Source organism: Eubalaena glacialis, chromosome 4 (assembly GCF_028564815.1).
Source record: "Eubalaena glacialis isolate mEubGla1 chromosome 4, mEubGla1.1.hap2.+ XY, whole genome shotgun sequence".
Classification (NCBI taxonomy): Eukaryota; Metazoa; Chordata; class Mammalia; order Artiodactyla; family Balaenidae; genus Eubalaena; species Eubalaena glacialis.
The window spans coordinates 171,125,333-171,152,104 of record NC_083719.1 but is presented as its reverse complement, the minus strand read 5'-3'; the positions used below and the strand labels follow the sequence as shown (position 1 = coordinate 171,152,104).

Sequence of the window (26,772 nt, the reverse complement as noted above, 5' to 3'; positions counted from 1 at the left end):
TTATTCTCTACACAAAATGCAGTTTTAAAAAAGTGGAAAGGTCTAGGGAGCTATACATACAAAGCAACAGTGAAAAGAGGGAGGGGGGTGAGGGTGGGGAAGGAGAGTCCCACCCCCACCCCCTCCCAGGCCCTGGAGCCCCCAAGGCTCTGGGGGGCCTTGGCATGGCAGGAGGCAGCTGTCAGCTCTGAGCTCTTCCCAGCTGGGAAGGCCCCTCTTGGGGGGGTGGCCAACAAGGATTTCCGTGGCATTGTGGGCTCAGTGGGGGGGCTCCCAGGCCCCAGCAGCGGGCCACAGAGGGAGTGTGGCTTCCCCTGAGCAAGCACCGTGGCATGATGTGGTCGTCGTTCGACTCGGGAACTGGAGGGCTGGGGCAGATTCCCGGGTCTCACGAAGTACGTTGAGTGCGTGCGTGCGTGCGTGCATGTGTGAGAGGATATTCATAGGGGCAAGAGGGAACCAGGACAGGGGTCCTTGGGGTCTTTGCAAGTGGCCACAGATGGCAAACATAGCCCGCCTGGCTGTTAGATGTGGGAGAATGCTGGCCTTCCTCCCTTGTGAACAGATTGGCTGCCACCAGAGACCTGGCCGCTGCCCCTGCTGAACTGGGTGGGCAGGTGGGTGTGGGCTGAAGGAAGATGCCCTGTGTGTGGCCCCAGAGTCCTCAGGCTGGGGGAAGCGTGGCTAGCTGGCTTCCAGTGCCCCGGATGTAGTGTGCCCGGCTCCTGAAAGGTGCCGGTTTGAGGTTTTGGCTTGCTCCTTTGGAAACGGAAAAGAAAGAGGGACGAGAGGAGGAGGAGACTGAGGAGGAAGAGGAGATAGAGGTGGCACGAGAGGGGATCTGGAATGCTTTTGTGTTAGGGCGCCTCTGCTGCCGCTGTCTGTGCCTGTGGGGCCTGGGGCTCCTCGGGCGGAGGGTCCGCTTTGGAGAAATTCATCTCCAGGATGTGCCGCTGTAAGTGCCGCACCCACTCCTCCTGGATGGAGAGGGGCCCCTGGAATTCCACCTCACAGAACCTGCAGAGGGGGAACAGAGAGAGGGAGAAGTGGCCACTGCAGTGAGGAGAGGTGGAAGCATAGCCCTGGCCACACCCTGAGCATCAGGCACGCCTACTGCTACTCAGAGTGAACAAAGTAAGCCCAGGATTTGAGGGAAGGGGGACCCAGAAGCTACATGTTCTCCCATGTACGGCTACCTCTACCAATCATGGGGTCATGGTAGGGTCCCCTGGAGATTCCCATCTCTATGCTCAGGGCAGCCTGCTGGCTCAGGGACTGGGTATGGGCCATCCAGCTTCCCAAGCACCTCTGCCAGCTGACTGAAGCATGTGCTCTGAGACGGGAGAGGACACAGAGAAGCAGATCCTACCCCACCAGGCCCCAGGAGAGAAGGATGGGAGCCAGGGAAAGGGGGTTGGGCACTAACTCCTACCCACCCAACTCACCAGCTCCTCATCCTCTCGGCCCAAGGGAGGCCTCACAGCATAGGGGCCCAGAACCCAAGCTCATGGCTCCGAGACTTAGGTTCCAATCCTACTTCTGACTTGGCCTGTGTGGCCTGAGGCAGGCACATCACATCTCAGACTCTCAGTTTCCTGGCTTCTGATGTACACATAGACTTTGGTAAGAATGAACTAAGACCTATTTTTTTCTTAATCTGGAAAAAACTTGCCAAGCGCTCACCATGCGCCACGCACAGTTGGAGTGCTTTATAAATACTCAACTCTTTTAATCCTCATAACAAATCTATTAGGTAGGTCTGTTATCAACCCCGTTTTATAGGTGGGAATATTGAGGCATGGAGCAGGAAATCCTTGCTCACGGTCACTAAGCTGGGGTCAGAGCTGGCAACTGAACTCAGGTCTTGTTGGCTATAAAGCTCAAGGTCTCAGCCTGATGCTCTGTGGTGCTGCTGTCTGTGAGAAGCCCTTAACCTGGGTCCAGCCACACTCCAGGGCAGTCCTTGAGGCTATATCTCCTGCCTCCACCAGCCCAAGTCCTGTTCAGAGGCTCTGGACGGCCAAGCCCCGGGCGGGTAGTCTCCCTCCCTCCCCCGCGGGCTGCATACCTGCACTTGAGGGTGTAGATGTTGCCAACGAACTTGACGAGTGATGTCTGAGGGGGCCGGGGCACCAGGGAGGGGACTGGCCGGACCCGGGGCGGAGGCTGCCGCACCTCCTCCAGCTTCTGGTGCAGGTCATTGGCCTCCTCACCACCCCGGGCCGCAGAGGAATCTGGAGGGCGGGCTTGTCGGCGCTCAAATTCTGAGGTGGGGAAAGGTGGGGAGAGGGACGGGAGATGAGCCAGAGGGCAAGTCCCCTGAGGAAGTTCCTGCCTTCAGCGAGCAAGGGGCAAATGCTGTGGGGAATTTTAAGTCAGGACAACTGATGACTGGACACCTCCTGGACCTCGGGACAGGTGGGATGAAGGATGGATGACTGAACGGGAGGGCAAACTGGGAAACTGACTTAAGGGCAGGTGCACAGCAGAGAACCCAGGGGGCAGCCAGGGGAACCCCAGTAGGTGGCAGCACATGACCCTCCTCCACCAGCACTCACTGTTGATGTTCTGCCGCTGGTGCTCCTCAGCCTTCATAGTGCCTGGCGGGCTGGCTGCCAGAGGCCGCTCACCACTGTCAGCTGCCCGGCCAGCCTCGAGCCCTGGCTCACACCCGGCACTGCGGCCCACCACGGCCAGGCCCCCGGGTGCCAGCCCCAGGGGCGGCCGCTTGTCACCATCGCGGCCATGGCCGGCACTGCGAAACTTCTTGGTGAAGGGACGGCCACCCTGGATGTAGCTGCGGTAGGCGCCCACCTTCTGGGGCCGGTGCTTGATCCACTCACTCAGTGTCTCGATGGGTGAGCCGTTCACACACCACTCGGTCACGCCGAACTGCCGCAGGTGCGCCCGTGCATGACTGGCCAGGGCCTTGCGGTTTTCGAAGTAAAGGCCACACAGCTCGCAGCAGGCCTCAGTGGCTGCAGGCAGAGGGGGTGCTGCTGAGCCCCAGCCCGAAGGGAGCAAGGGTACCCAGAAGGCGCTGCCCAGGTCAGGAGCCAGTCCCGCCTCCCACTGGGGCCTTGACCCCCACTGGGGATAAGTGTGTGCATGGCATTGCCCAGCCCTACAGGCCCTGGCAGATGCCCTCCCAGGACCCTGCCACCCACTGCTTACAGGAGTGGGAGGTCTTCTCATGGAGGGTCTTTGCCTTGAAGGGCAGTTCAGTCTGGATGTAGGTCTTGGCCTTGACCTCTGCTGGGAGCAGGCGGTCCTCCTGCAGGGGCCGCTTGGCTGCCACTGAGCCCAGGTAGCTGGTGGCTGAAGGCTTGGCACCAGTGATGGGTGCCAGGCTGAGCTCGCGGGGAACCTGGGCTGGCCCAGCTCCTGGTTTGCCTGGCCGGCCAGCCATTGGCGCCAGCGGCAAAGGGGCCTGCATGGGCCCAGGGGCCACGGTGAGGGGCCCGTCCTCAGCCAAGGCAGGGGCCAGGTCTCCGGCCGGCGGCTCCTTCTTGATGAGGCATGGTTTAGATTTCTTCTTGAGGATCTCCCGCAGCGTGTCGATGGGTGAGCCGTTGACAGACCACTCGGTCACACCCATCTGCCGCAGGTGCGAGCGTGCATGGCTTGACAGGCCCTTTCGGTTCTCGAAGAACTCGCCACAGAACTCACAGCGGATGTCACGTACTGGCTCTGCCCGGGACGCTGCAGGGGGTCGGGGCAGGGGGAGGAGAAGGAGGCGGTGGCTGTTGGCAGGAAGCCTCCAAGCTCAAGGTCAGTGTTAAGTGCCCTGCTGTCCCATCCATGCAGCCCCAGACCTGAATGACCCGCTCCTTCATCTGCCTCCAGAGGCCCTTGTGTACATCATCCAGCCCTTCTGCTTGTTCTGTAACCTCAAATTCTAGCTGGCTTCATGACGACTCCCTATGACATTGTGAAGTATCGAGGAACAAGCACTCCCTGGATCCTGGGCTCAGAGGCAAGCTTGGCTGTTGACCCCCTGTGTGATGCTGGACAAGCCACTTCCCCTGAGTCTGTTTCCTCCTCTGCAAAATGGAGATGGAAACCACCTCCCTGTGTTACTGGGGTGGGGGGACCCTAAAGCAGGAGCAATTCAAAGCATGTGGTATAAAGCAGACATGAAATGCATGTGAGCACTAAGGCAGAGGCCTGGGCCATCCTCACCTGCTCGGCACACAGCAACTAAGTGACAGTTCGAGAGGGAAGTGCACTTGCTTGTTATAATAGGGATGTTACAGCTACTGCATACACAGAGCTTTAAGCATTAAAGCTAAGTGCTTTACACCACTTCAGAAAACCGTGTTACAGAGTTGGGACCATGCTGATCTCCATCTTCCAAAAGAGGCAACTGCCCAAGGTCATGTACTGCTAGACTCTGGAGCAGCTGAGACCTTAACTTGAACTCCAAATGTCAAGCACTTAGTGACCAGGAATATCAGAAAGACATCCATTTCCAATACTCATACTCTTGCCCATGGCAGACATCACCAATTGATCCCTGCAGTCTTTCTCCCTAGGAATCTGGATGGTAGCCACTACCAATCAATTAAAGATGGTACAGAGATAAAATCTTTTTGCCATTGCCTAATGACACAATTCTGCCGCCCTCATAGGAATGAAGAATAATCAAGAAGCAGCTCAGTTGGGGGTCTGCGTAGCAGGAACACACAGCTAGCCCCTTGTCCTTTGGACCTGTGTACTTCCCTTCCATTGCAACCCTGGGTGTTCTGGGTATCCCCAAGGGAAGTGTGGGGGAAGACCCCTCTACCTGTTCTCCCTGTCCTGCCCCAGGGTCACACTTACACAGGTTCAAGGGGGTCATGTCTTCCCGAGGTGCCACCCAGGGACCCTCGGATGGGTGCGGCTCCCCATGAAGGGCCCCCGGCAGCATCTCCCGCTTGATCTCCACCCGCATTTGTTCAGGCTTCAGCTTCTTGGGCAGGGAGGGTGAGGAGAGGCCTGGGAACATCTTCCGGGCCGTGGGAGGAGGAGAGGCAGTCGGTGAGTGGCCCAGGGGGCTGCCTGGTGGCGGCGGCAACTTCTTGGCCAGGGGTGAGAGATGAAGGTCCGCGGGGCTGCGGGCTTCCAGTGAGCTGCCAGGACCTCCGCTGCCCACCACCTTGGCCAGGGCTTTTGGGCTAGGCCCTGACGGGTTGGGGTGTCCGCCAGGCCGGGACTGGGTCCGTCTCTTGAGGATCTCCCGCAGTGTGTCGATGGGTGAGCCGTTGACATACCACTCGGTCACGCCCATCTGCCGCAGGTGCGAGCGTGCATGGCTCGACAGGCCCTTTCGGTTCTCGAAGAATTCGCCACAGAACTCGCAGCGGATGTCACGTGCCGGCTCTGGGCCCGAAGCTGCAGCAGGAGAAAGGGGCAGTTAGCACCGTGGGCACTGTTAGCACAGTCACCTGTGGGTCTCCTGGTCGGCTGGGCGTGGACAGCAGCACGTCCAGGGGCTGGGGTGGTGGTGGAGGGCAAGTGCAACTGAGGGAACTGAGGAGAAGGGTGGGGGGGCCAGACACCCGGCAGGAGCACAGGGAGGCTCTAGAGAGCGCATGGGCCCTTGGTCCTGGCGGAAAAGGACAGAACCAAGACTCGACGGCTCTGCGGGTCCTAACGAGGATGGGGGCAGGAAGTGGTAGCCCTGCCATCCAGACCAGGGGCAACCATGGGCACCTTCCACACCAAAAGGCAGTACCCCACCCTTGGCTTTCATTCTCAGGGAAAGTCTCAGTCATGGAGGTCAAAGGCCAAGAGAGAAGGCCTAGCAGCTGACTGCCAACAAGATCTCTGGGCAGAACCGGTCCACTGCTAAGGGCCCCTGTCCACTCCCTGCCCCAGCAGGGAGGGAGTAGGGATGGGGCTGTGACCCCACCCCTGGGAGGGGCTCCAGGGCCCGCAGGGAGGAGGGGGCGGCTGAAGCGAGAACCTACAGAGGTTGAGAGGAGACGGCTCCACATCAGAGGCCCAGAAAATGCCAGCGGCTGCGGCGGCTGAGAGGTCCTGCTTCCCCCAGGGGCTGGCCATACCCTCGGCCTTCAGCTTGGCCTTCGTGGCCGGCGGTGGGGGGGGGAGCAAGGAGAGGGCCGCAGAGGCGGGAGGAGGCCGCCCCAGCAGGGCCAGGGTGCCACGCCCGGGTGGGAGGCGGATCTGGACGCCGTCCCTCCTGATGAGCCCGTGGAGCACGTCTATGGGGGATCCCTTGGCGTCCGGGTCGCTGACGCCCAGGTGGCGCAGGTGGGCGCGGGCGTGGCTGGACAGGCCCTTGCGGGTCTCAAACCAGGCACCGCACAGCTGGCAGTCCAGCTCTCTGCCCCCGTCACTATCTAAAGCTGCGGAGACAAAACACAGGGGGGTTCACGGCCGCCACCTTGGCTGGCCCTGGGGGACTGAGGCGGGAGGGCCTGGTGTGATTCTCGGCTGCCCAGGCTGCTGGAGGTCCAAGACTCGTGCCACAGATTTAAGAGGTTTTGGGAAGCAGAAAGTCCTGTTCTCTGCCTAGCCCTTTGGCATCAAGGTGAGTGTAGAGAGCGTAAGGATGTGGAGTACAGAGGCAGTGGCCAAATTCCAATGGCACAATCTGATGCTTCCAGGCCTTCTTCCCAGGGACCTCAGCTATGGAGCTGTGCAGGGTGGGGGGGGGGGGTGTGCAAAGCAGGGGCCCACCAGCTGCCGAGCATCATACAGCCAAGGGCACACCTGCTCAGAACGCTGCTCCTGGAAGCACAGCAGACAGTGGAAACAGCTTCATTGGAATGTGAGGTGCAACTGGGGTGCCCTGTTGGGCAGGGTGCCAGACCCTAGGCTCACCCCCAGACTCTAATGACCACAAATGTGTGGGAAGGCCTAACTTCCTAAGGGATGCCCTTGTTAAATCTGCTCACCACGCCTGGGAGTTTCTTTGCCATGCCCACAGGCAGCCCAGGAGGTACAGCTCCATCCCTGGGCACAGAGGTACCTCTGCAAAGGACACCAGGAGCAGGAGGATGTGAAGACAGGGCCAACCATGGGACCTCCTGTCAGGTGGACCACTTGTCTACCTGCAGGACCCAAGGTGCCCCACGGGAGCCCTGGTTACCTTCACTGCCCCAACCCTCAGGCCCAGAGAAAGCCAAAAGCTGCCCTTACGTGGTGAGGATGACCCTGGCAGGCTCAGTAGCCACAGCCAGGCTTCCAGGGGTTAGAAAATCGAAGTGAAATGGAGACAGATAATATGCAGCGTGGCTGGCCCAACAGGAGACGCAGCACCTTGATTAGCACACTCTGGCCCAGTCGACTCAGGACACAGGCGCTGCAGTCCCCATTGCCCCCACCCTGAGCCCTGCAGCCCAACCTGAGGCCCTGCCCCTCCCAGCGCCAGGACCTCCCTCGGCTCCCAGGACCCGCACTCACTGAGGTTCAGGGGCCCCTCGTCCTCAGACTGGGGCCACTGTGCCTTTGGGGAGGCCGGCCGGGGGCTCAGGGACAGCTGGGGGCTCTTGTCCTCAGGATTCTTGGGGGTAGGGGAGCCCGCCAGGGCCAGTGATGCCTTCTTGAGGAGTGGGGAGCTGGGCGGGTGGGCCAGGCCCTTGGCCGAGAAGCCGGGAGGTGACTTGATGGCCTTGTTGACAGCAGGGGCATCGAGGGGCTTGGCCAGGGCGAGCAGGCCGGGTCGTGGGGCTCCAGCAACCATTTCCTTCGGCGAGCTGGACTTCTTAGTCAGGCCCGGGGGCAGCCCAAGGGGTGTGTCGGGCAGGCCCTTCTGCTTCACGAGCTCGTAGAGGAGGTCGATGGGGGCACCGCTGCTCTCCGACTCAGCCACCCCAAGCTGCCGCAGGTGGGAGCGCGCGTGGCTGGACAGGCCCTTGCGTGTCTCAAAGCAGGCACCACAGACCTCGCAGGTGGTCAGGCTCTGGGCTGGAAGGTGAGACGGAGGCCAGGAGAGCTAGCTGTGAGGCTGCACAGTCTCTGTTCTCCCACTTCTCCTCCCCTGGGGCCCCACTCACCCAGGCTCTTGCAAGTGTTTTGCTTCTGTCAACACCTCCCACCCTTAAAATGACCCTAATGAGGCAGGAATTAGCCTGTTCAGTTTGCAAATAAGGAAACTGAGTCTCAGAGAGGGGAAGAGTTGTGCCCAAAGGCACACAGCAGGAGCAGAGCGCTTCTGTGGTCCAGCCAGTGGAATGCCTTTCGGATCTCTAACATACCAGGGTGTCCTGGCAGCAGGTTTTCACACAGATGCTGACCTGCCAGACAAAAGCTAAGGCCTAGTCACCATCTGCAGCTTAATTCATGCCCCAAACGCTAGGTTGGAGGCCTCAGCCATGGTCTCTGTGGTGCCCTGCCTGTACCCTCTTCTGCAGAGCCCTTATCCCTGCCTATCTGCTTCTCTGCCTCCCTGCTCCCCAACTTCAGTGACTCCCAAGGACAAGGGCCAGGTCTGTTTTGCATCTCTCACATCCCTAGGGTCCAGCACAGTGCCTGTCATTACTCAATAATGACCTGAGAATCAATGGACAAACAAGGCAGTTTCATGCAGAAGATCACATAGCTATCAGCAATCAAAGTCTGCAAATGAACTGGGTCTGGGTGTGAGCTCTTGATGAACATGCCCACTGCTTCTCTGGATGCCCCTCCCTTGACCAGGGCTCAAGGCCATGCATGCCTGTGACAGCAAAAGCTCAAGAGAGAAGATAGCTGGGTGTCTCCTTGGTGCCATGAGATGCCAGAGAGAAAGCTGTGGCCAACCTGGGGCCCCACATTAACTCCCAGGCCCAAGAGCTCCCTGTGAGTGTGACCAGCCTGGCCGGCACCCTTGCCACCTGCGCCACTCACCCTTGAGGTCCGGCAGCTCCTGCTTACTGCCATGAGGAACCTCTGCAGCCACTTTGCTGCTCAGCCGATTGGCCACCTGCTCCAGCGGCCCAGGGACAGGCAGGCTCTTCTTGGGGAGCAGGGGGGAGCCCAAGTCCATGGCCACCATTGCGTTTTCCTCAGAACCCAGGCCTGTGAGGTTGGGAAGACAGGCTCAGCCCAGGCAAGGTGTGGGCTGTCTACCCCTGTAAGGACTGAGGACCAGGGGTACATTGGAGGTGGTGGTGGGAGCCTTCTTCCTCATCTTTGGTGCCTGCTCTCACTTTGGAATGCAGCTCACCCCATGAAAGCTGAGGCTCCGTCCATAAACCCGAGCACCAATATGACGCAGGGATGTTGAGGCTGCCAACCGACAGCAGAGACTAGGAATGGCTTCCACCTACCAGAACACGGACAGGTCAGGGGACGCAGTGCTAGTCTGAGCCAAGACTCCCACCTTAGCAGATCTCAGAGAAAATCTCTCTCTGGGCAGAGAGATCTCTCTGGGCTCCTCTCTGTGGAGGGAAGCATCTATCAGTCTTGGGGGTGGGTAGGTGGCAGTCAGAAGGGGAATTCAGTAAGACAAGGCCAGGGTCAGAGGCCAGAGAGGCAATGCAGAGGCAGGGAGCTCAGGACAGGAAGGAGGCTCCATGGAACCTGTGGGGAATCTCCACCAGACAAGACAGCTGGGGCTGGGGTTGCAGAGACAACTGGGGATCCTGGGGTGGTCTTATCACAAGCTAAGCCCTAGGTGGGGTAAGGTAAGAACTAGGAGCCTGAACCAGCAGGGAACCTTACTGGGGACAGAGAGAACAGGAATTACAGAACTTTATAGGAAGTCTCTGAGGCATCCATCAGGCCAGGAAGCTTCTCCGGGTGAGGCGTATAACAGGACAGACAGTCAAAGGTGAGTTTTCATGGTCTAATTTTTCAGAAAAAGGGGCTTGAGAAGCCTGTTGAGCCCCGAGTTTAGCATTCAGAGGATGGAGAGAACTCTGAGAATGAAGGAACTGTGTGTCAGATGGAACCCTGGAGGTGCTCAGTGTTATTAATCGGAGGGCAGGCAGGTCCCTGACTCAGTTTGACTCCTACAGAAGCAAGGAGACGTAGGGGGTCGGGGGATGCATCGGGACCCGGGACGCCGAGGACTTTGTCAAAGCCTCCGGGTGGAGTGGGCGCGTCTGTCAGATGGGGCAGGGACCTTGTCAAGGCTGAAGTGACTTGGTGTGGGTTTCCGCGCGGGAGCTACAGGGACTGTGGTAAGAGACGATCCAGAGGCTCCAAGGGGTTCAGGGGGCATCTGTCAGATGGGGTGAGGATTCCGCGAAGTGGCGGCAGAGAGTGTTTCTGAAGCCCGGGACCCTGCGAGCCGCGACGGGAGGCCCAGGGTCCCCGCGACTGGAGGGCCTGGGGGGAGGGGAAGTCCCGGAGACTGGATGGCGGGCGTCGGGGCGGCGGCGGCGGCGGCAGGGGGCGAGCGGGGCGCCAACTCTGCCCTCCCCGCACCCTCCCCGGCGCGGGCTCTTACCCGGCGCGGGCGCGGGCGCGGGCCCGGGCCCCGGCTCCGGCTCGGCCTTGGGCCCGTCCCGCGGCGGCAGCGGCGGCGGCAGAGGTGGGGGCGGCGGCGGCGGCGGCGCGGGGAGAGCCGCGGGGCCCGGGCTCTGGGGGCCCAGCGGGGGCGCCCCCGCGGGCGCGCGCTCCCGGGCGCCCCCCGCGCGCGGCCCCGCCGCCGCCTTGCTCTCCGCTTTTGTCACTCGGCACTGGGCGGTGGAGGCGGCCATCTTGGCTCCGGCGCACGCGGAGCGGCCGCCCCAGGCGGGAGCAGCCGAGCGCCGAGCGCCGCCGCCGCGGAGTCCGCTCCGCTCCGCCCCGTCCCTAGGGGCGCGCCCAGGGCGGCCGGCCGAGCGCCGAGCACAGCGAACGAAACCCTTGTCCCCGCCAGGCTGGTGGGGAGCTTGCGGACACACGCACGCAGTGCTACGAGCGGCTGCCAACTGCGGCCCCAGCCCAGGTCTCGGCGGACCTGGACACTCTTTCCCCACCCCGGACATCCCTAAGACTACTATAGGAATCCTCCGGCCACACGCATCCGCCTTAACAGCATCCAGGCTCCTAGAGCCCGACGGGCGGAGCTAGGACCTGCCCCGGGACCCTGTTCCATTCCCTTCCTTGGAAGTCTCCCCTCCGGGTCGGGAATCCTGGAAGACACCTGATCCCCAACTAGGAGGATCCCCCAACACCATCCTGGTATCCAACTGTCCCCCGACGGCGCTGTCCGGCAATCCTGCGGAACTCCCCACAAGAACGGCACCACATTTCAAGCACAACCCGCTTCTCCCTCCCCAAAACTAAACGGATTGCCCCCAGCTGTTATTTGACAGCTGGGTGGAGCCAGCATCTGACCGTTGCCCCGCCCCCAACCTGGCAATGGCTCCCTACCGCCAGCTTAGGGAGGCGTGGGAGAGGCTTCTAAGGATAGCCACTTTGCAGGGTCGGTGCCCACACCGAGCCCTAATCCTAGACATCTTTCCTCAGGCAAGGTTTCCGGGATCTTCTCAACCACTCCATAACGCCCTCACCCCCAACGTGTTCACTGAAAGACTGATCATAGCTTTCCCCCCACGTACAGGGCCAGTGCAGTACCAGGCTGACTCCTATGTCCCAATGACTTGGCCAGTTCCCTCAGCACTAACTGGGGGCTGGTACATTGGTCTTCTGGTGGAAACAGCTTAGCCAGAGCTGAACCTGGCTGCTGGATGCAGGCTGCCATTCTTGGGGTGCCTGGCCCAGGTGCCGGGTAAAGGGCATAAGCTTGACATTCAGCCTCTGCTGGAGTGACAGAGAAAGAAGGGGGCAGTGCTGGAGACTACAGACTGCTTCCTGTGCTCCTCAGCCATCTTCAGAGCAAGCTGCACCTCCTAGCCACCACTGAAACACCACAAACCTAGCCAGGTATGTGAGCTGAATGCCTAGGGGATAGCCTTCACAAAGGCAAGAAGCCTGAGGTCACATCCCCACTCTGCCTCTCCCCGAAGTGTGACCTCAACCAACAACTATCCTCTCTCTGTCCACTATACACTATCAAATCTCCTCCTTCTCCAAGGAGGAGAGGGGGCTTTGATAGCCCCCCCCTTCTCTTTGCAGACCCTTAAGTGCCCTTCACTGGTAAGGAGGCTTGTGGATGGGTCCAGCAAAGCCCAGAGTACAGAACTAGGTAGGACCCTGGAAACTCCAGGTAGGAGAAACAGAGAAGAAAGCCTCAGCCCCAGGCAGCCCCTGGACAATTCCCTTGTTCAGGCACCTTCTCCATTCCTCAGAGCCCACCGTCTCTTCACTGCTGAGTTTTCTGCTTTGAGGTTCAGTAAAGTCTCCCACAAAGTCAGGCTTTGTAAGGCTGGGTCCTTCACCTTTCCACTGCCTCCACGGTGTCCAGCCCCAGGCTCCTTCACCAAAATATTACTTCTGGATTTCCCAAGCCATCCTACACTGGAGAGACCACCGAACATGGTGTGCAGAAGTCTAGCTCTGCTGCTTTGTGGCTGTGGCAAAGCAGAGGACCCACAGTTTCCTCATCCATAAAACAGGAACACAACAATCCTCAGCTCCACGGAATTGTTTTCAGGTGTGAGATGAAACCCTGATACACAGCAAGCACTCATTTACGGGAGAGGTTATCAATGCTGCTGGACACAGTAAGGCACCATTGAAAATCTAGAATGTAGACTCCTGATCCGCACCGTCCAATTGGATCACCACTAACCTTGTACTAGCTGCATTTCAAGTGCTCAACAGCCATATGTGGCCACTGGTGACCCTGTAGGACAGTACCGTTGTCTAGAGAACATTTCCATCATCTGAGAAAGTTCCACCAGACAGTGCCGCGCTAGATAAAAGATATCATTAACAGCAAGGATTCTGGAGCCTACGCTTCCTGGGCTTTCAAATCCCAGCTCCACATACTTTCAGTTGTATGACCTCAGGCACGTTAATTAAACTCTCTGTGCCTCAGTTTCCGAATCTGTAAAATGGGGATAATAACACCTGCCTTTAAAGGATTGTTGTGAGGATGTAAATGAGTCCATATTTGTAAAGTGCTTAGGACAGTATCTGGCTCCTAGTAAAGAGCTCAATAAGCCTATGTTAAAATCACTGTCAGGCAGGGCAGGCAGGAACTGGATCTAGAAGGAGCCCTGGCCCAGCCCCTGAGTAAAACAGCAATGACCCCTAAGTGGCAGGACAGTTGTCGACCTACTTTGTAAAGTGACTTGAAACACTTCCAGGAAAGCAGAGTGGCTGCCCCCTTCCACTCCTCCATCCCTCTGGGCCCCTGGGAACGGTCAGGGCTCCGGCCCTGCCTGCCCCTTCTCCCCTTACCATCTCCGTAGGCTGGCCCAGGGTCCTCAGCCCAGGTGGGTGGGAAGGGCACTGTAAGAGGTAAGCGGGGCCGGCGGGAGGTCAGGAAGCCACTAGGCGGTACCCCAGGTTCACGACACAGGGGGCTGGGGGGCCGCTCAGCAGCTGAGGTGGCCAGCAGCTCTTGCAGGATGTTGATGGGTGAGACAGTGAGCTCCCAGTTGGTGATACCAAAGTCACGCAGGTGGGCCCGGGCGTGGCTGGAGAGGCCGGCACGAGTGTCAAAGCCGGCCCCGCAGAAGTCACAGCGCATCAGGCTGAAGGTGCCCGGGTCGAAGTTAGCCACTGCAGAGAGAGAGAGGACATGGACTGCCTGGCTGGGGGGGGGGGGGACAGCCCCAGCTTTCCCCATTCCCGGGGCTGCTCATCCTCAGCGGATCACACATTTAGTGCTGTTCCTCACCCCGGATGCCTCCCTTGTCCTTTGCTGTTCATGCTCCTGCCTGTATAGCTCACTCCAAGAAGTCTTCTCTTCTTGACCTTCCATTTTCTCCCCTTACATAGGTCAAAGCATCAGGGACCCCACCTTCAGAAATACTTCTCCAGGGTGGATTTGCAATCATTTGGGTGAGTTTGGGTATTTGATTAATACCCTCTTTCGTCTAGACCTCATATCTATACACCCCAGTGTTATAAATTAAATCTTTGCTGAATGAAGAGATGGATAAATGGATGGGACACCTTCCTCTGGGAGTCTGCTTGGATCCCCCAGGCAGAGTCCGGGAGCCTCTCTTGGCTTCCCCAGACTCCTGGTTCCCCGAGCCTCCCCCATCACAGCCCTGGTCACTTAACATTGTAACTGCCTGGTTTTGTGGCTGTCTGTTCCCTGCCCCTTCCCCCCAGTGCCCATACACACACACTCTCAAACACCATACCAGCACCTCCCCATGTAGGCTCCATGTCTGCCAGCATCAGAACCACCCAGGGCACTGGTGTTGGAGACAGACCCCCGGAATCAGAACCTTGGTGCCTGGGAATCTGCATACCTCACAGGCAGCCCAAGGGGTTCTGAAGTCAGCCAGGGTCCCACCACTCCTGTTACTGGGCTGTGCACTCCAGGAGGGCAGGGACTGCTGTTCCGTTCACTGTTGTGTTCCCAAGTGCCCAGAACAGAGGGGACCTAACTCAATAGATATTTGTTGAATGAAGGAATCAATGAAATTCCGTGCCTGGGGCTGACTCCCCTGCCCATACTCCTTCTTCCAGCTGTTGGAAGGGCCAGGGCATTGGGGTGTCCCCGCACCTCCTCCAATGTGGTGACCTTTGCCTCAGCTCCCAGGTCTTCTGAGAGGGGAGGCCCTGACTTCACCCTGCTTGGCACTACGGGAGGATTTAGAGTGAGGGTTGGTTGGTTCAGAACTCAGCTGCCCAGCTGTGCATCTCCCAGGTGTTGGAGGGAGGTGGGTGCCGGAGTGAAGCCGCCCTACCTTTTTTCTTCTTCTTCTGGAAGGAGAACCTGCGCTCGATGGCCTTCACCTCCTCGGCGGAGATGAAATGCCGCACGTTGTAGCTGACGCCCACGCGGTTCAGGTGGCCCCGAACATGGTTGGCCAAGCCGATGCCATTGTGGAAGCGATCTGGGCAGTAGGGGCATTTCCGCTCCTCATGCTTAAGTGCCTCTGCTGGGTCCCCATCCAGGAGCGTGTCCAACCCCAGAGGGCCACCCAGCGGTGTGTCCAGGAGCAGGAAGTCCAGGGGGTGGCCACCCCCCAGCCCCAGCTCCTCAGGCTGCAGCCTTGGGGGGGCCCTGGCTGCCGCAGCCATGACTTGCGGCCCGAGCTTCGCCACCAGAACGACCGGCACCATCCCACAGAGTTGCTGCTGCTGTGCCCGTGAGGCTTCAGCTGTCTGCAGGGCTTCTCGGAATGTCTGCTTGAGCTCCAGGGCTGACTGTGGGATGAGGCCGGGGGTGGCTGACGGTGCAAAGACCCCATTTTCAGGGGAAAAGTCCATTTCCGAGGCCAGCAGTATGTCCTCCTCCTCCTCTTCTTCGCTCCAAGGGTGCCTCTGGTCCCCCAGTTGGGCTGAGAGCCCCTGTGGGTGGACAGCACTCTTGCTTCTACTGGCCTGTAAGGAGTAGGGGGCAGATGCTAGTGACGAGGGAAAGGCTGGCCTTCTCTGGGGCCTCTGGCTCGAGCCATGTGGGAGTGGCTTTAACAGTGGGAAATCCCTCATGCCCAGCTGCTGGCAGCCAGGGCCAAAGGACAGGCTGGGGTCGTATCCAGCAGGGTTCCCCTGCCACATGGGGGCCAAGAGCGGCTCAGCTTTGCCAAAGTAGTGAGCGGCATCAGAGAATCGGGCATAAGCATCCTGGCTGGTGCCGGGCCGGCTGGCAGGGTCCTCCTCAGAAGCCTCACCATCCTCCTCCCAGTGCGCATGCACAAGCCTCACGTGCTCCCTGAGCAGGCTCTCGCTGGGCGCGGGGAAGCCACAGAAAGCACAGGCACTGAGGTCCAAGGAATCTCCGTAGGGTTGATAGGTGAGGGAGGTGGCATCGGGGCTTGGGCTGCCAGCCCTGCTGCCGCCCCCGAAGGGCTCCTTTGCAGCCTGGCCTTGTGGCTCACGCATGTGCAGCTTGGCATGCTGCACAAAGGCCTTGGAGGAATTGGTGCCAAAGACACACTTGGGGCACTGCAGCCGTGCCTCCCGGCCCTCGTCGCCTGGGACCTGCTTCAGCTTCTGGATCTCCTCGATAATCTTCTCCCGGGAGGCCTGGTGCAGCTGCCGGTGCTGCTCAAGGGCGCCAGGGTCAGCGAAGGCCCAGCCACACTCGCCACAGGCCAGGGGGGCCAACTCGGCCGGGGGCTCTTGGCCCGGGGCTCGGCGGTGCTGGCTCATATGCTCCAGGAGGTGCTCCTTCTGCTTGAAGTAGATGCTGCACTCGATGCACGGGAACACAGCTGGCTCCTCGTCCTCATCCTCGTCTGGGCTGGCCACCCCCTCGGCCACTTCCTCCAGCAGTTCACACAGATAGGGCCTTGTCCGGATGGGGGGTAGCAGTGGCTGCAGCCGCTCCACAGATGCCTCTGAGTTCACCGTCCAGGTCTGTGTGGCCACCTCTGAGGCCGACCTGGGCAGGCTCCACTCGGACGGCTGGGCCAGGCCCTCCAGGTCTGCCAGGTGTTCTCCGGTGCCCACCACTGGCACATCCAACGTCTTAGTGGTATCTTCTACCGGCACGAGCACTGTCCGGAAGGAGGTGAGGGGTGGCAGCTGGGGCGGCAGGTCCAGGTGCAGCGCTGCATCCTGGAGTGGGGCCTGCTCTTCTGGGTCTTGGAGCCAGTCGAACCTGGGGCGGCCCCGGGGGACCTTCTCCAAGAGCTTCGATTCACCCTGATGGTACAAGAACCTTCTAGGGCCCTCGAGCTCAGTGTGGGGCTTCACAGTTCTTATAATGACCGAGTCCTCGAACCTCCGCTCAGATGGGATGCCCTCCCCGGCCTCCTGAACCATGGGGTGCGCCCAGGGCCCCCGGCCATCGGGGGGGCCAGGGAAGTGGCCCAGGGGATGGGGTGCTGGGGAGCCCGGCTGGAAGTCCAGGCTGCCTCCATCCCAGCAGCTGCAAGGAAGTGCCAATGGGGACAGGTTAGCTGTGGGCCTCAGTTTCCCTTCCTTGGGCAGGGGAGGGGGTCCCAGGCAGTCTGAGACAGGCTCCAGACACCCAGCCTGAGGGCTGCCTCAGAGGGGCTTGGGAGTGTTGGGGTGTGGGTCGGGAGGTAGAGGGAGTACATGTGGACCCTTCCAGAGCCGTTGGGTCAAACATTAGATTTAGCTCCCAGGGAACACCTGTGTATGTAGCCCAGCCCCGCTGCATGGGGTGGGGGGGGAGTGTGCAGAGACCACAGCGGGGATCACAAGTAGTGTCCCCAAGTCTGGTGGCACAGTCAACTCTCATCCGTCCCCTGGGAGGGTCCAAGGCTCCGATCTACGCTTCAGGCTGCTTTTTTGTCTTGGTCCTCCCCAAGTTGGGGTGATCTAGTTTGTTTAGCCTCATCTTTCCAGCAAATTTGGTGAAACTCTGCAGTATAAACAACTCAAGCAAATTTACCTTCCTCCCTGCATCTCCCCTCCTAGAAGGGCAGAGTCAGGAGAGGTGCAAAGTCCCTGCTCAGCCTGTGGCCCCCGTGACCCTGACCTCCTTTGGAGGAGAGGGGAGGCAAGGCAACCTCACTGAGCCTCAGTTTTCCAATCCTAAAAATGGGGATGAGTCCCAAGAACCAGGAGCTTCTGTGCCCTTATGCAATGACTAAGGGAGCTTTCTCATACCCGTAATCAAAGAAAACTTAATACACTGCAGGTGCTTTTTCAAATGGGGACCTTGACCCCATGAAGTGGAGGGTGAGGATGACACAACTCAAAGCTGGGAAACGCTTCACTTGGCCTGCTGCCTGATTCCCAGTAAGCCCATGACCACTGTGGGTTCTTATTATGACTGTTCCTGATCAATCCCCCTCATTTTCAAGATCTTGCCTCCACGAGGGGCTATGGATCACACCCACAGAACAGATGCGGAAATGCGTTCCACTGAGAGGCTGAGCGGAAATCACAGGGTTACCTCTCTAAGCCCCATCAGTGACATGCAGTGTTAATGGGACCATTACCCCCAGGGTTATGGCAAAGACTAAGTGGGGTAAACCTGCGCTGAGAGCCTAGTACACAGCAAGTGCTAAATAACTGAGAGCTATTATTAATCCCAATATGGATGTTATTACATATTAGCACCCACCAAGCCATTTAATAAAAGGCTGCTGCCATCAGCATTGCTGTCAATTCCTGCTCCTACCCAACGTCCCTTGGGTCCTCGAGGCGAGGTTGTGAGATGTATCTTAGGGACTCCATTTACCGATGAGGAAACTGAGACTCAGAGAGGCCAAACATTATTCTAAGGATCACCTGGCAGAGACAGGACTCCAAGGGTCCAACCTCCAGGCTCCTGGCCCACTGGCCCTGCTCTTGGCAGGGATAATGAGAGTTGACTGTCTGTGTTAATCCCAATCCTCCCTCCACCCCCTACAAATGCCCAGGGGCTTGGGAGGCCCTGCAGGGAGCCACCCTGCAGGGAGCCACCTCCTCCTGCCTGGCCTCCAGATTCCCTCCTATCCCCTTCTCACTCTTGGGGGCTTCTCTCAGGCCTAGGCATGTCCTGCTTGCCCCCCTGCCCTCCCTGAGGTCAGGGCCAGCGTGGCACTCACCAGCTGCTGATCCGATGGGTGGCGGAGGTGGCACGGGGGAGGGCTTCGCTGAGGCCAGGATGGGGCTGCCCGTCTGCAACAGAGAGGGGAGACCCTGAGGGGCTGGGGTCCCCCTGGCTGGGGCCCTTCACAGCACCCCAGCTCTGGGAGCCCTGCCGGGCACCTCGGAAGGGCCCGACCGGCTCCCCACTCCTCTCCCCTGAGAGGCCTTTGGCCTCTGCACTCCTGAGCCTTGAAAGGGGTTTCTTTGGAGGAGTCCCCTTCGCTTTCCTAGGGGACCACCAGGGCTTGCTGCCTTCAACCCTTCTCTCTTTGCCCCCATCTGGCAGCCAGGGTGATTTTTTTTTAAGTCACACCCTGGTAAAATCTCACCTGGCTTCTCATCATACCTACAATAAAAGCCAGATTCCCGACCACCACCTACAAGGCCCCATGAGGTCGGACCTCTGCAGGTCTTTCCAGCCTCACCTCCCTCTCCTCCTTACCCCTCACTCACTCTGCCCAGACTCCTCGTGAAGCCTCAAACCCACCTAACTCTTTCTGACGTCAGGGCCTTTGCACCAGCTATTCCCTCTGCCTGGAGAACACTTCCCTGGCTACCTGCTAAACTGAGCCCCTACTATTTTCTCTCTCATTACCGTTTTTTTTTTCTTAGCATTCTCTGAAATTGCCTGTGTCCCCTGCTAGCACATAAGCTGCCCCACCCCCCACCCCAGGGCCTCATTCACTGCAGCACCTCAGTGCCCGGCACACGGCAGGTGCTCAACCAATACTTGCCAGATGAAGAGTGAGGAGCCCTCTAGTCTGAGCTGCAGAGGGCCCGTCCCTGCCTCCTGCCTCCCAGAACCCCTTCCAGGCCTACATTGTAGAATCACATGCCCTCCTAGGAACCCTCACACAGATAGAGCCAACTCTCCATTATCCGCCTGTGGAGCCAATGCCTGGAGCGACCACAGGAATCCTGGCCTGTGCCTCCTCTGCCTGCTGCACCCGCCTGCTGCAGGCGAGCATGCCAATCGGGGCACAGGCCAATTGCGTGGGCCAAGGTTAACACACTGGGGGAACTTGTGCCCCATCCAGAGCCCAACAGATGCAATTGCTGGATTAGCTTCAATTTGAGGATGGTCCAGAAAGAGGGCTAGTGCCGGGGTTAGTACTTTTTCAAATCCCCTACTGTCCAATTTGCCCGGGAAATTGAGAGCTGACTGTCAGAGGCCAAAAAATTAAGAGCTGTTGAGGGTAGAGGATAGGGGTCAGCAAGTTGTGATACTGCCAGGGGTCTTTCTGCTGAGTCTGAGAGAAGGGTTGTGACTGTCACGTGGCCTCTGGAAGGTGAGGGTGGTGATGGGGATTCAGAAACCTGCATCATCTAGAACAGTTTCTCAACCTTGGTGCTACTCACATTTGGGGCCAACTCATTCTCTGTGGTGGGGGGCATCCTGTGTATTGTAGGATGTTCAGTAGCATCCCTGGCCTCAGCCCCAGATGCCAGTAGCCACCCCCCGCCCTGGCCCTTGGCCCTGCAGTCATGACAACCAAAAATGTCCTCAGACATTGCCAAAGTGTCCCTTGGGGCAGAATCGCCTCCATTTGAGAAGCTCTGGGGTAGACTGATGGGGAGCAGGACCAGGTCGGGGTGTGCTCGGATGAAAGGGCTGGTGTCGGGGTGGGAGGATGGAGTGGGTGGAGTGTTGCAGAGGGTGGGAGGATTGGGAAAATCAAGGCCTGGACCAGCTAAGGGAGTGAGACCCCAAGAAATGGGTCTCTTGAGAACACAAGAATCACAGACATGAGTTCTCAGGAGAGGGCAACCATTTCACAGGCAACAAGCCCCAGCACAGGCTAGAGGTGTAAGTCTGAGGGTCCGGGTGTCCTGATTCTGAGATTCTGGGACCCCAAGCTCCTGAGATTCCGAGTGTCCCAGATTCGATGATTCTGCGATTGCCGTTGTCTAAGAATTCCACGAGCCAGGGGGCCGTATTGGCCTCTTTGTTTGAGCGGCTCCAGTGAAGCTCCTATTTTTAGTGGCAGCAACTTTGGAGGAAGCAGACCAAGCAGGGCCCTGTGTCCGAGACACTTGGGGGCTGAGGGCTCATCCAGAGGCCTCCACAGCCGGCGGGGGTCCAGAAGTCCCCATGGGTCAGACAAGGCACCTTGGATGCAGCCCCCGACAGTGGCCATGCCAAGGGGCCCTCATTGGCTCCTGCCATTTGGGGTCCCCGAGGGGGTTTGAAAACGAGAGACTGAAAATGAGGAGCGTGTCCGTGAGCAGCTGGAACCCCAAGCCAGGCAGCTTGGCAGAGTGGCCAAGAATCTAGACATTGGAGTCAGACAGATCCAGTTCCAGCCCAAGCGGGAACCTGAAGGGCATGCCTTTCCCGCTCCAAGCCTGTTTCCTCCTCAATATAATGGGAACAGCTACGGCCCCAGTCTCGAAGGGCCAGCGACAGATGCCAAGGAAGATCACAGAGTAAATGCTCGATCCAGAGAGTCGGCGGTGGGGGGAAGGAAGGGAGATGGGTGTGCCCGGGGCGGGGTTCAGGGCTGGCTGAGACATGTCCCAGGTTGGAAGCTGGAGGCTTGACCGGGAGCCTCAGGCCCACTCGCTCCATGCTCTGATCTCCTCCTCAGCCTGGGGCCCCACGAGGGCAGAAATGACGCGTTGTTCATCCCCTAGCCCCCTGGTCCCATTGCCAGGCATGCACCAGACTCTTCAGCAATCCACGCGGACCACCTCAGCCCCACAAGCTTTGGGTGCACCCCGGAGGCCAACCAGAGAGGCCGAACTGTGGGTGAGGGGCTGCAGGGAGGCTGTAGGGGCTCCGGCCAACAGCCATAACGGAGGACAGAGAAGGCAGGGGATTCATCCGTGTCTAGGTGGAGTTTGGAGGTAGCCACTCCAGGGGTGCTCTTGAGGGGCTCCAAGGACTAGGTGGGCATGAGGGAGGGCCCAGGCTTCTGCATGGAACAGCAGCCCCAGAGGCTGTTCCTATTTATAGGCATCACAAGACTCCTAGGGCAGGTGCCTGCTTCAGGGAAGGCGGGGTGGAATGGGCTGAGAGGGCAGCGGGGGGGAGACACTGTGTCCGACGCCCAGGCCCTCCTCCAGCTTCCAGGCCGCGACCCTACTCCAAGTCAAGCCACCCTCGCCCCATGCCCCATATGCTCAGGGACACCAGTAAGGGTGGACCTCGCCCCCCTCAGCAGCCACATTCCCCTCCTCCCCAGGCACATGCACTGGACCCTGGCTGATTCCCCAGGGGGAGTGAGGACATACCTACCCACCTACCTACCTTCTTCTCTCCAGACCTGGGACTTCTGCCAGGTACAGCAGAGCGCCCAGTTCCTCAGAACCAGACTCAGAGAGGGCCCCAGGACCCAGAGCCTGTTCCGCAGGGCTCCCACAAAGTCCTGGGCCTGTCCTGGCCAGCCGCATGACCTGGGACACGGTCCTGCCTCTCTTTGGGCCTGAGTTACTAATGGTTTGGAGGAGGGGATTGCTAAGGTTCTCTGAGCAGGGGTCTCACCCCCTCATTCCCTTCAGGTGCCACCAGTCACCTCCACGCCATTGCATGTGTGGAGCCCCCTGCCTAGATGTCCCCTGCCCTCTTTGTCTGACTCAGTGTTCCTCATCCAGGACTCCTGGGTGTCCCCCAGCCTGGGCTTCCCCCATTGCAACCTCAGTGACTGTGTCCTAGCACCTGGTGGCTGCTCTGTCTGTCTGACCCCAGATGGCAGGGTCCAGTGGGGGCAGGGATGGTGTGTATGCTTGGTCGCTGTGCACCAGTGACCTTTAGGAGGTGCTCTGTAAATATCTGAGTGTCATGAGCATTGCTAAGGTGAACTGGGGCAGGTCAAGGATGCCCTGACACAGGGTAGTGGTTAAGGATGAGGGCTGTCAAGCCAGGTTACTGCCTAGCTGTGGGCCCTTGGGCAACTTACTTGACACCTCAATGGGGTCTGAGTTTCCCCATCTCTAACATGGGATAAGAATAACCGAGGCTACCCCACAGGGTTTTTTTGAGAATGACATGAGATGATCACATAAAGGGCTTGGTGCGTAGGAAACCCCTGACAGAGTGCTTGGAGATTCCTGGAAACCAAGGCCTTTAGAGCAGGCCAAGGAGATGAAGGGAGACATATAGTACATCAGCCTGTACCGCACTCACCACTCTTCAGCTACACCAGGCTCCTGCCTGGCCCTTGAACATGCCAGGCTCCTCCTCACCACAGGGCCTTTGCACCTGCTGGTCCCTCTCCCTGGCTTGCCCTTCCCACCATTCATTCCATGCTCCACTCAAATTCTACCCCCTCAGGGAGGCTTTCCCAGGTTTCCCAGGCATGATCCTGGCACTCTGTTTAATACCTTCACAGCACCTGTCACTACCTGCCCGTATGTTATTTATGTAGTTGCTTGTTGTCTGTCTCCCCTACTAGAATGTCAGGTCCCTGAGGGCAGAAACTTTTGCCACTTTTGTTTACAGCTGTATCTCCAGCACCTAGAACAGAGCCTGGCACATAGTAGTTGCTGAGTATTCAATGAAGGAATAACAAATCTTGAGGTGGGGACAGTGTGAGATCCCCTTTTGCTGGGAAACCGAGGCATAAAGGGGTGGCTGTCATCCCTGACTACCCAGTCTCTCCCTAACCACTAGAGGGCATAAGCTGTTTGGGACCAATGGCTCTGGAGCAGGACTCACCAAGACAGTGCAGCAAGAGGGAACTGGGATAGGCTGATGGGAATGGGGTATGCCTGGGGAACAAGTGGGCTCAGGGAGGGGAGCTAGGGGTGCTAAGCTGGGCACCTGGACCCAATTAGTATGCTCAGAGAAGGAAGCCAGGCAGACCTGAGTCAAGTCCCAGCTCCTTGTCACCCACTGGGGGCCTTGGTCAGGTCATTAGCTCCCAGGACCTCTGTTTTCACAACTGTAAAATGGGAAACTAAGCAGAATGCAGAGGCTCTGAACCCAGGCAGAATCAGAATTCCAACTCAGCCCCTGCTGGGCTGGGTGACTTGGCCCTCCCTGAGCCTCGGGGACCTGGCTGGATGCTCCCCCAGGGCCACAGGGCCCACCCTCTTACCAGAAATGCCACCTCTGCCATCCAGAATGTCTCGAGGGCCTTCCTTGGTGACAGGCAGGTAATGGGTGGACCGGAAGATGCAACCTTCCCCCTCAGCAACCTCAGCCCCACCTTCGATGTCTTCCCTCGGCGCTGGGCCAGGCAGTCTCTCGGGGCCTCGAGGATGATCCGGGGCGGCCAGGCCACCTGCCAGGGGCCCATCCATAGATGCTCTCTGCTTGTCTCCACTCAGCTGCCCGCCTGGCTCAGTGAGGCATTGTAGGTCTGGGGGCAGAGAGACAGGTGCTTAGGGGAGGTAGGAAAGGCACGCAGTCTGCCTCAGTTTCTCCTTCCTTGAAGCCCCAGTCCTCACCCTTGCAGCTCAGTGCCTCAGTTTACCTCCCAGCACAGGTGAGCAAGTACATGGTACTGAAGTCCTATCCTCACACATTGTATCCCAAAGGTCCTTAACCTCAGCATCCTGCACTGCCTCAGTTTACTCCATTTTACAACATGCACACTCAGCCACCTTGTTTTCTTGCAGCATTAATCCTATCACTTCTAGATGGCTCCCTTCATTCATACACTGCTGCACTTTCCCCAATTGTGCCCTCACTTCCATGCACGTGCATATCCTGTGCGCATGCCTCAGCTCCAATCCCGGCCACTTCTACACTCTGATCCTATACACTGTCTCAAGTCCCCCCCCCTGCATCATTACCCCTGCACTTTTCTTGCTTCTGTTGTCCGTATCAGTTACCCCTGCACTTTTCCCACACTCCAACCCTCCTTCCATACACAACCTTAGGATTCTCCAGCATTAACCCCTTCACCCTCACACTCAGCCTCAAGTGACCCCAGCATTAACCCCCTCGCTTCACCCCAACATTACCCCTCATGCATACCCAGCCTGGGTTCCTTCATCCCACCCTCCCAAGATCTCTTTAGTCTGAGGGCAAAAGGGAAGGATGGGGCTCCTGGTCCAGAAATGAGGACCCTGGGGAGGCTGTGGGGGTGGGGGCTGTCTTCTCCACCTATAAATACCTTCAAGGTAACGGCGGAAAGTGAAGGGCAGGAATGAGGCGCCCTCCCCAGAGAGATGGTGGGAGGCCGAGCCCAGGCAACCGGGGCGGGGCCGGGGCTCCAGGCCTGGCTGCAGGCACTGCCCTCGGGGGCCTGGGGGCTCCCAGGGGGCCCGTCAGTGGACTGGCCGTTGTGGTGGGGGGGGTCCCTGCCCAGGCCCCAAGGAAGCACTTGCGGGTGCCCACCGGGTGGGCACTGCCCGCGGGGAACGGGCGGGACCGCAACTTCGGAGCACTTTGGCAGCGTGGGGAGGAGGGCTCCCTCCTGGACACCCCCGGGGGTCGCAGGGGTGGTGGCGGCGCCGCGCCAGCGCACCCCTCGGGGCGCCAGGGTCCGGGAGATGCGCCCTCCGCCCGTGCACCTCGGGGCGGGAGACCCCGCGGGACGCGCCAAGGTAGGGGGGACACCTGCCCCAAGACCCCCGCTCCTCCCCCCAACCTGTGCGGCCCCGCCCCCGACCAGGCCCCGCCCCTGCAGGCCCCGCCCCCGCCCCCCGCCCCGGGGGGTCCCGCCTGGCCCTGCCCGGCCCGGGCCTCCCCCTCCCCGTGCCGGCTCCGCCCCGCCCGCGGGCTCCCCAGGCCGGGCCGGGCCTCACCGGGGAGGCGGTGCCGCCGGCTGGGCGCCGGGGCTCGGAGCTCCCTTCTTTGGTGCGGCCGTCGCTGCCGCTACCGTCCTCGCCGCTCCCGGTGCCGGTGCCGCGGCCTCCGCAGCCGCCGCCGCCTCCACCGCTCGGGGGACATTGTCCCTTTAAATCGCTCCCCCCGCCGCCCCGCCCCGCCCCCCCCCCGGCGCGCCGCCGTGACCTCAGCGCGACAGCACCGCCGCGCCGCCATGATGGGGAGGTCCGGGGCACCCCCCTCCCCCCCACCCCCTCCTGCTCCACCTCGGTGGGGGGGCAGCTAGCAGCCGCGCCGCCATGTTGGGAGTGGCCAGGCGGGTGACCCTTAAAGGGCCCGCGCGGCCTGAGAGTCCAGGGAGAGGCTCTGTTACCATGACAACACTCTTGTCCTCCTGCCCTCAATGGCTCTTCATCACCCCACTGCTTCTTCCAATGCTAGGACCGCTAATAGCACCAGAAGAGCGGGGAGGGGGCAGGGAAGTTCCCCCGTGGGTCATTCATAGGTCATTGAGGACTCCACATGGCGAATCCTTAGCCTTCAGTCCCCTGCTCCCAATCAGCTACGTTCCAACCACAAGCTCATTCCCTCCTTCCCCATTATGCGCACTGAACTTCAGTACCTCCATGCCCCTAGAGCTGCCCTAGGTCCCCAGTGTAAGACCCCCTTCTCCACCCAACCCCCAGGTTCACAGTCACTAGGACTACCCCATAATGCACACATAATAGGACTGCTGCTTTGCCCACCCACCACCCACCACCCATCCACATGTCCAACCACCCATCCACCTCCCCACCCATTCATCCACACATTCAGTGGATCAACCACTCATCTACCCATCCAGTCAACTAACCAAACACCTATCCATCCACTCCTTCAACCACCTGTCAATCCATCCATCCCTCCATCCAAATACCCACTCAAACCAACCATTAACCTCCCATCTACCTACTCATCCATCCACTACCCAAATAAATACCTACTTATCCAAACAACCAAGCAAGCATCCACCCATCTCTACACATAATCCTTTCACCCGGTCACCCAAACACCCAACCATCAATTGCATGTTTGTTTGTTTGTCTTCTCCACTAGAGTGTAAGTTCCATGAGAACAGGAGTCTGTCTGTCTAGTATATTATTGTTTCCCCACTGCCCAGCTCAAGAGTCTCAGGAGACCTCAACAAATGTACATGCAATACATATAACCACTTAATTAATTCAAATATTTATTTCCTATTACCATCCAGACCTTTTCTAGGCAGACATACCCATCCCAGCTAACCACCTACTCAACTAATCACCTACCGGGGCAAACATCCAGCAAATGCTAACCTATTCATCTGCCTATTGTCCTACCCACCCTATCCCTCACCCATCCACCCACCCATTATTCAAATGCCCACTCATTTTCCCAGTGACCACTCGCAGAGCTTAACCATCTCCACACCTACCCACCCCTTCCTTCATTTGCCTCCCAGACCCACGCCCTCACTGCATGAGGGAGCTGGTGTGGGATTTGGGGTCCTAGGAAGATGCTCTCATCTGGGATCTGGG

At 59.2% G+C, this 26,772-nt stretch overlaps 1 protein-coding gene across 5 annotated transcripts; it reads right to left on the bottom strand.

The window, feature by feature from the left end:
* WIZ (WIZ zinc finger) lies at positions 1-25,301 on the bottom strand. 5 transcript variants are annotated; one of them, XM_061190115.1, is made up of 13 exons: positions 25,195-25,301; positions 23,538-23,801; positions 18,456-18,528; positions 14,691-16,822; positions 13,225-13,548; positions 8,833-9,003; positions 7,411-7,914; positions 5,952-6,350; positions 4,822-5,373; positions 3,175-3,702; positions 2,559-2,978; positions 2,069-2,264; positions 1-1,017 (listed from the first exon to the last, which is right to left on the bottom strand). In XM_061190115.1, exons 2-13 carry the CDS (start codon positions 23,740-23,742, stop codon positions 858-860), a joined length of 5,664 nt encoding a protein of 1,887 aa, XP_061046098.1. In that variant the 5' UTR covers positions 23,743-23,801; positions 25,195-25,301; the 3' UTR covers positions 1-857. The 5 variants fall into 5 exon arrangements, with proteins under 5 accessions (XP_061046098.1, XP_061046099.1, XP_061046100.1 ...); XM_061190116.1 differs by lacking the exon at positions 5,952-6,350; XM_061190117.1 differs by lacking the exons at positions 14,691-16,822; positions 18,456-18,528 and having other exon boundaries at positions 25,195-25,294.
* Positions 25,302-26,772: the final 1,471 nt, after the last annotated feature.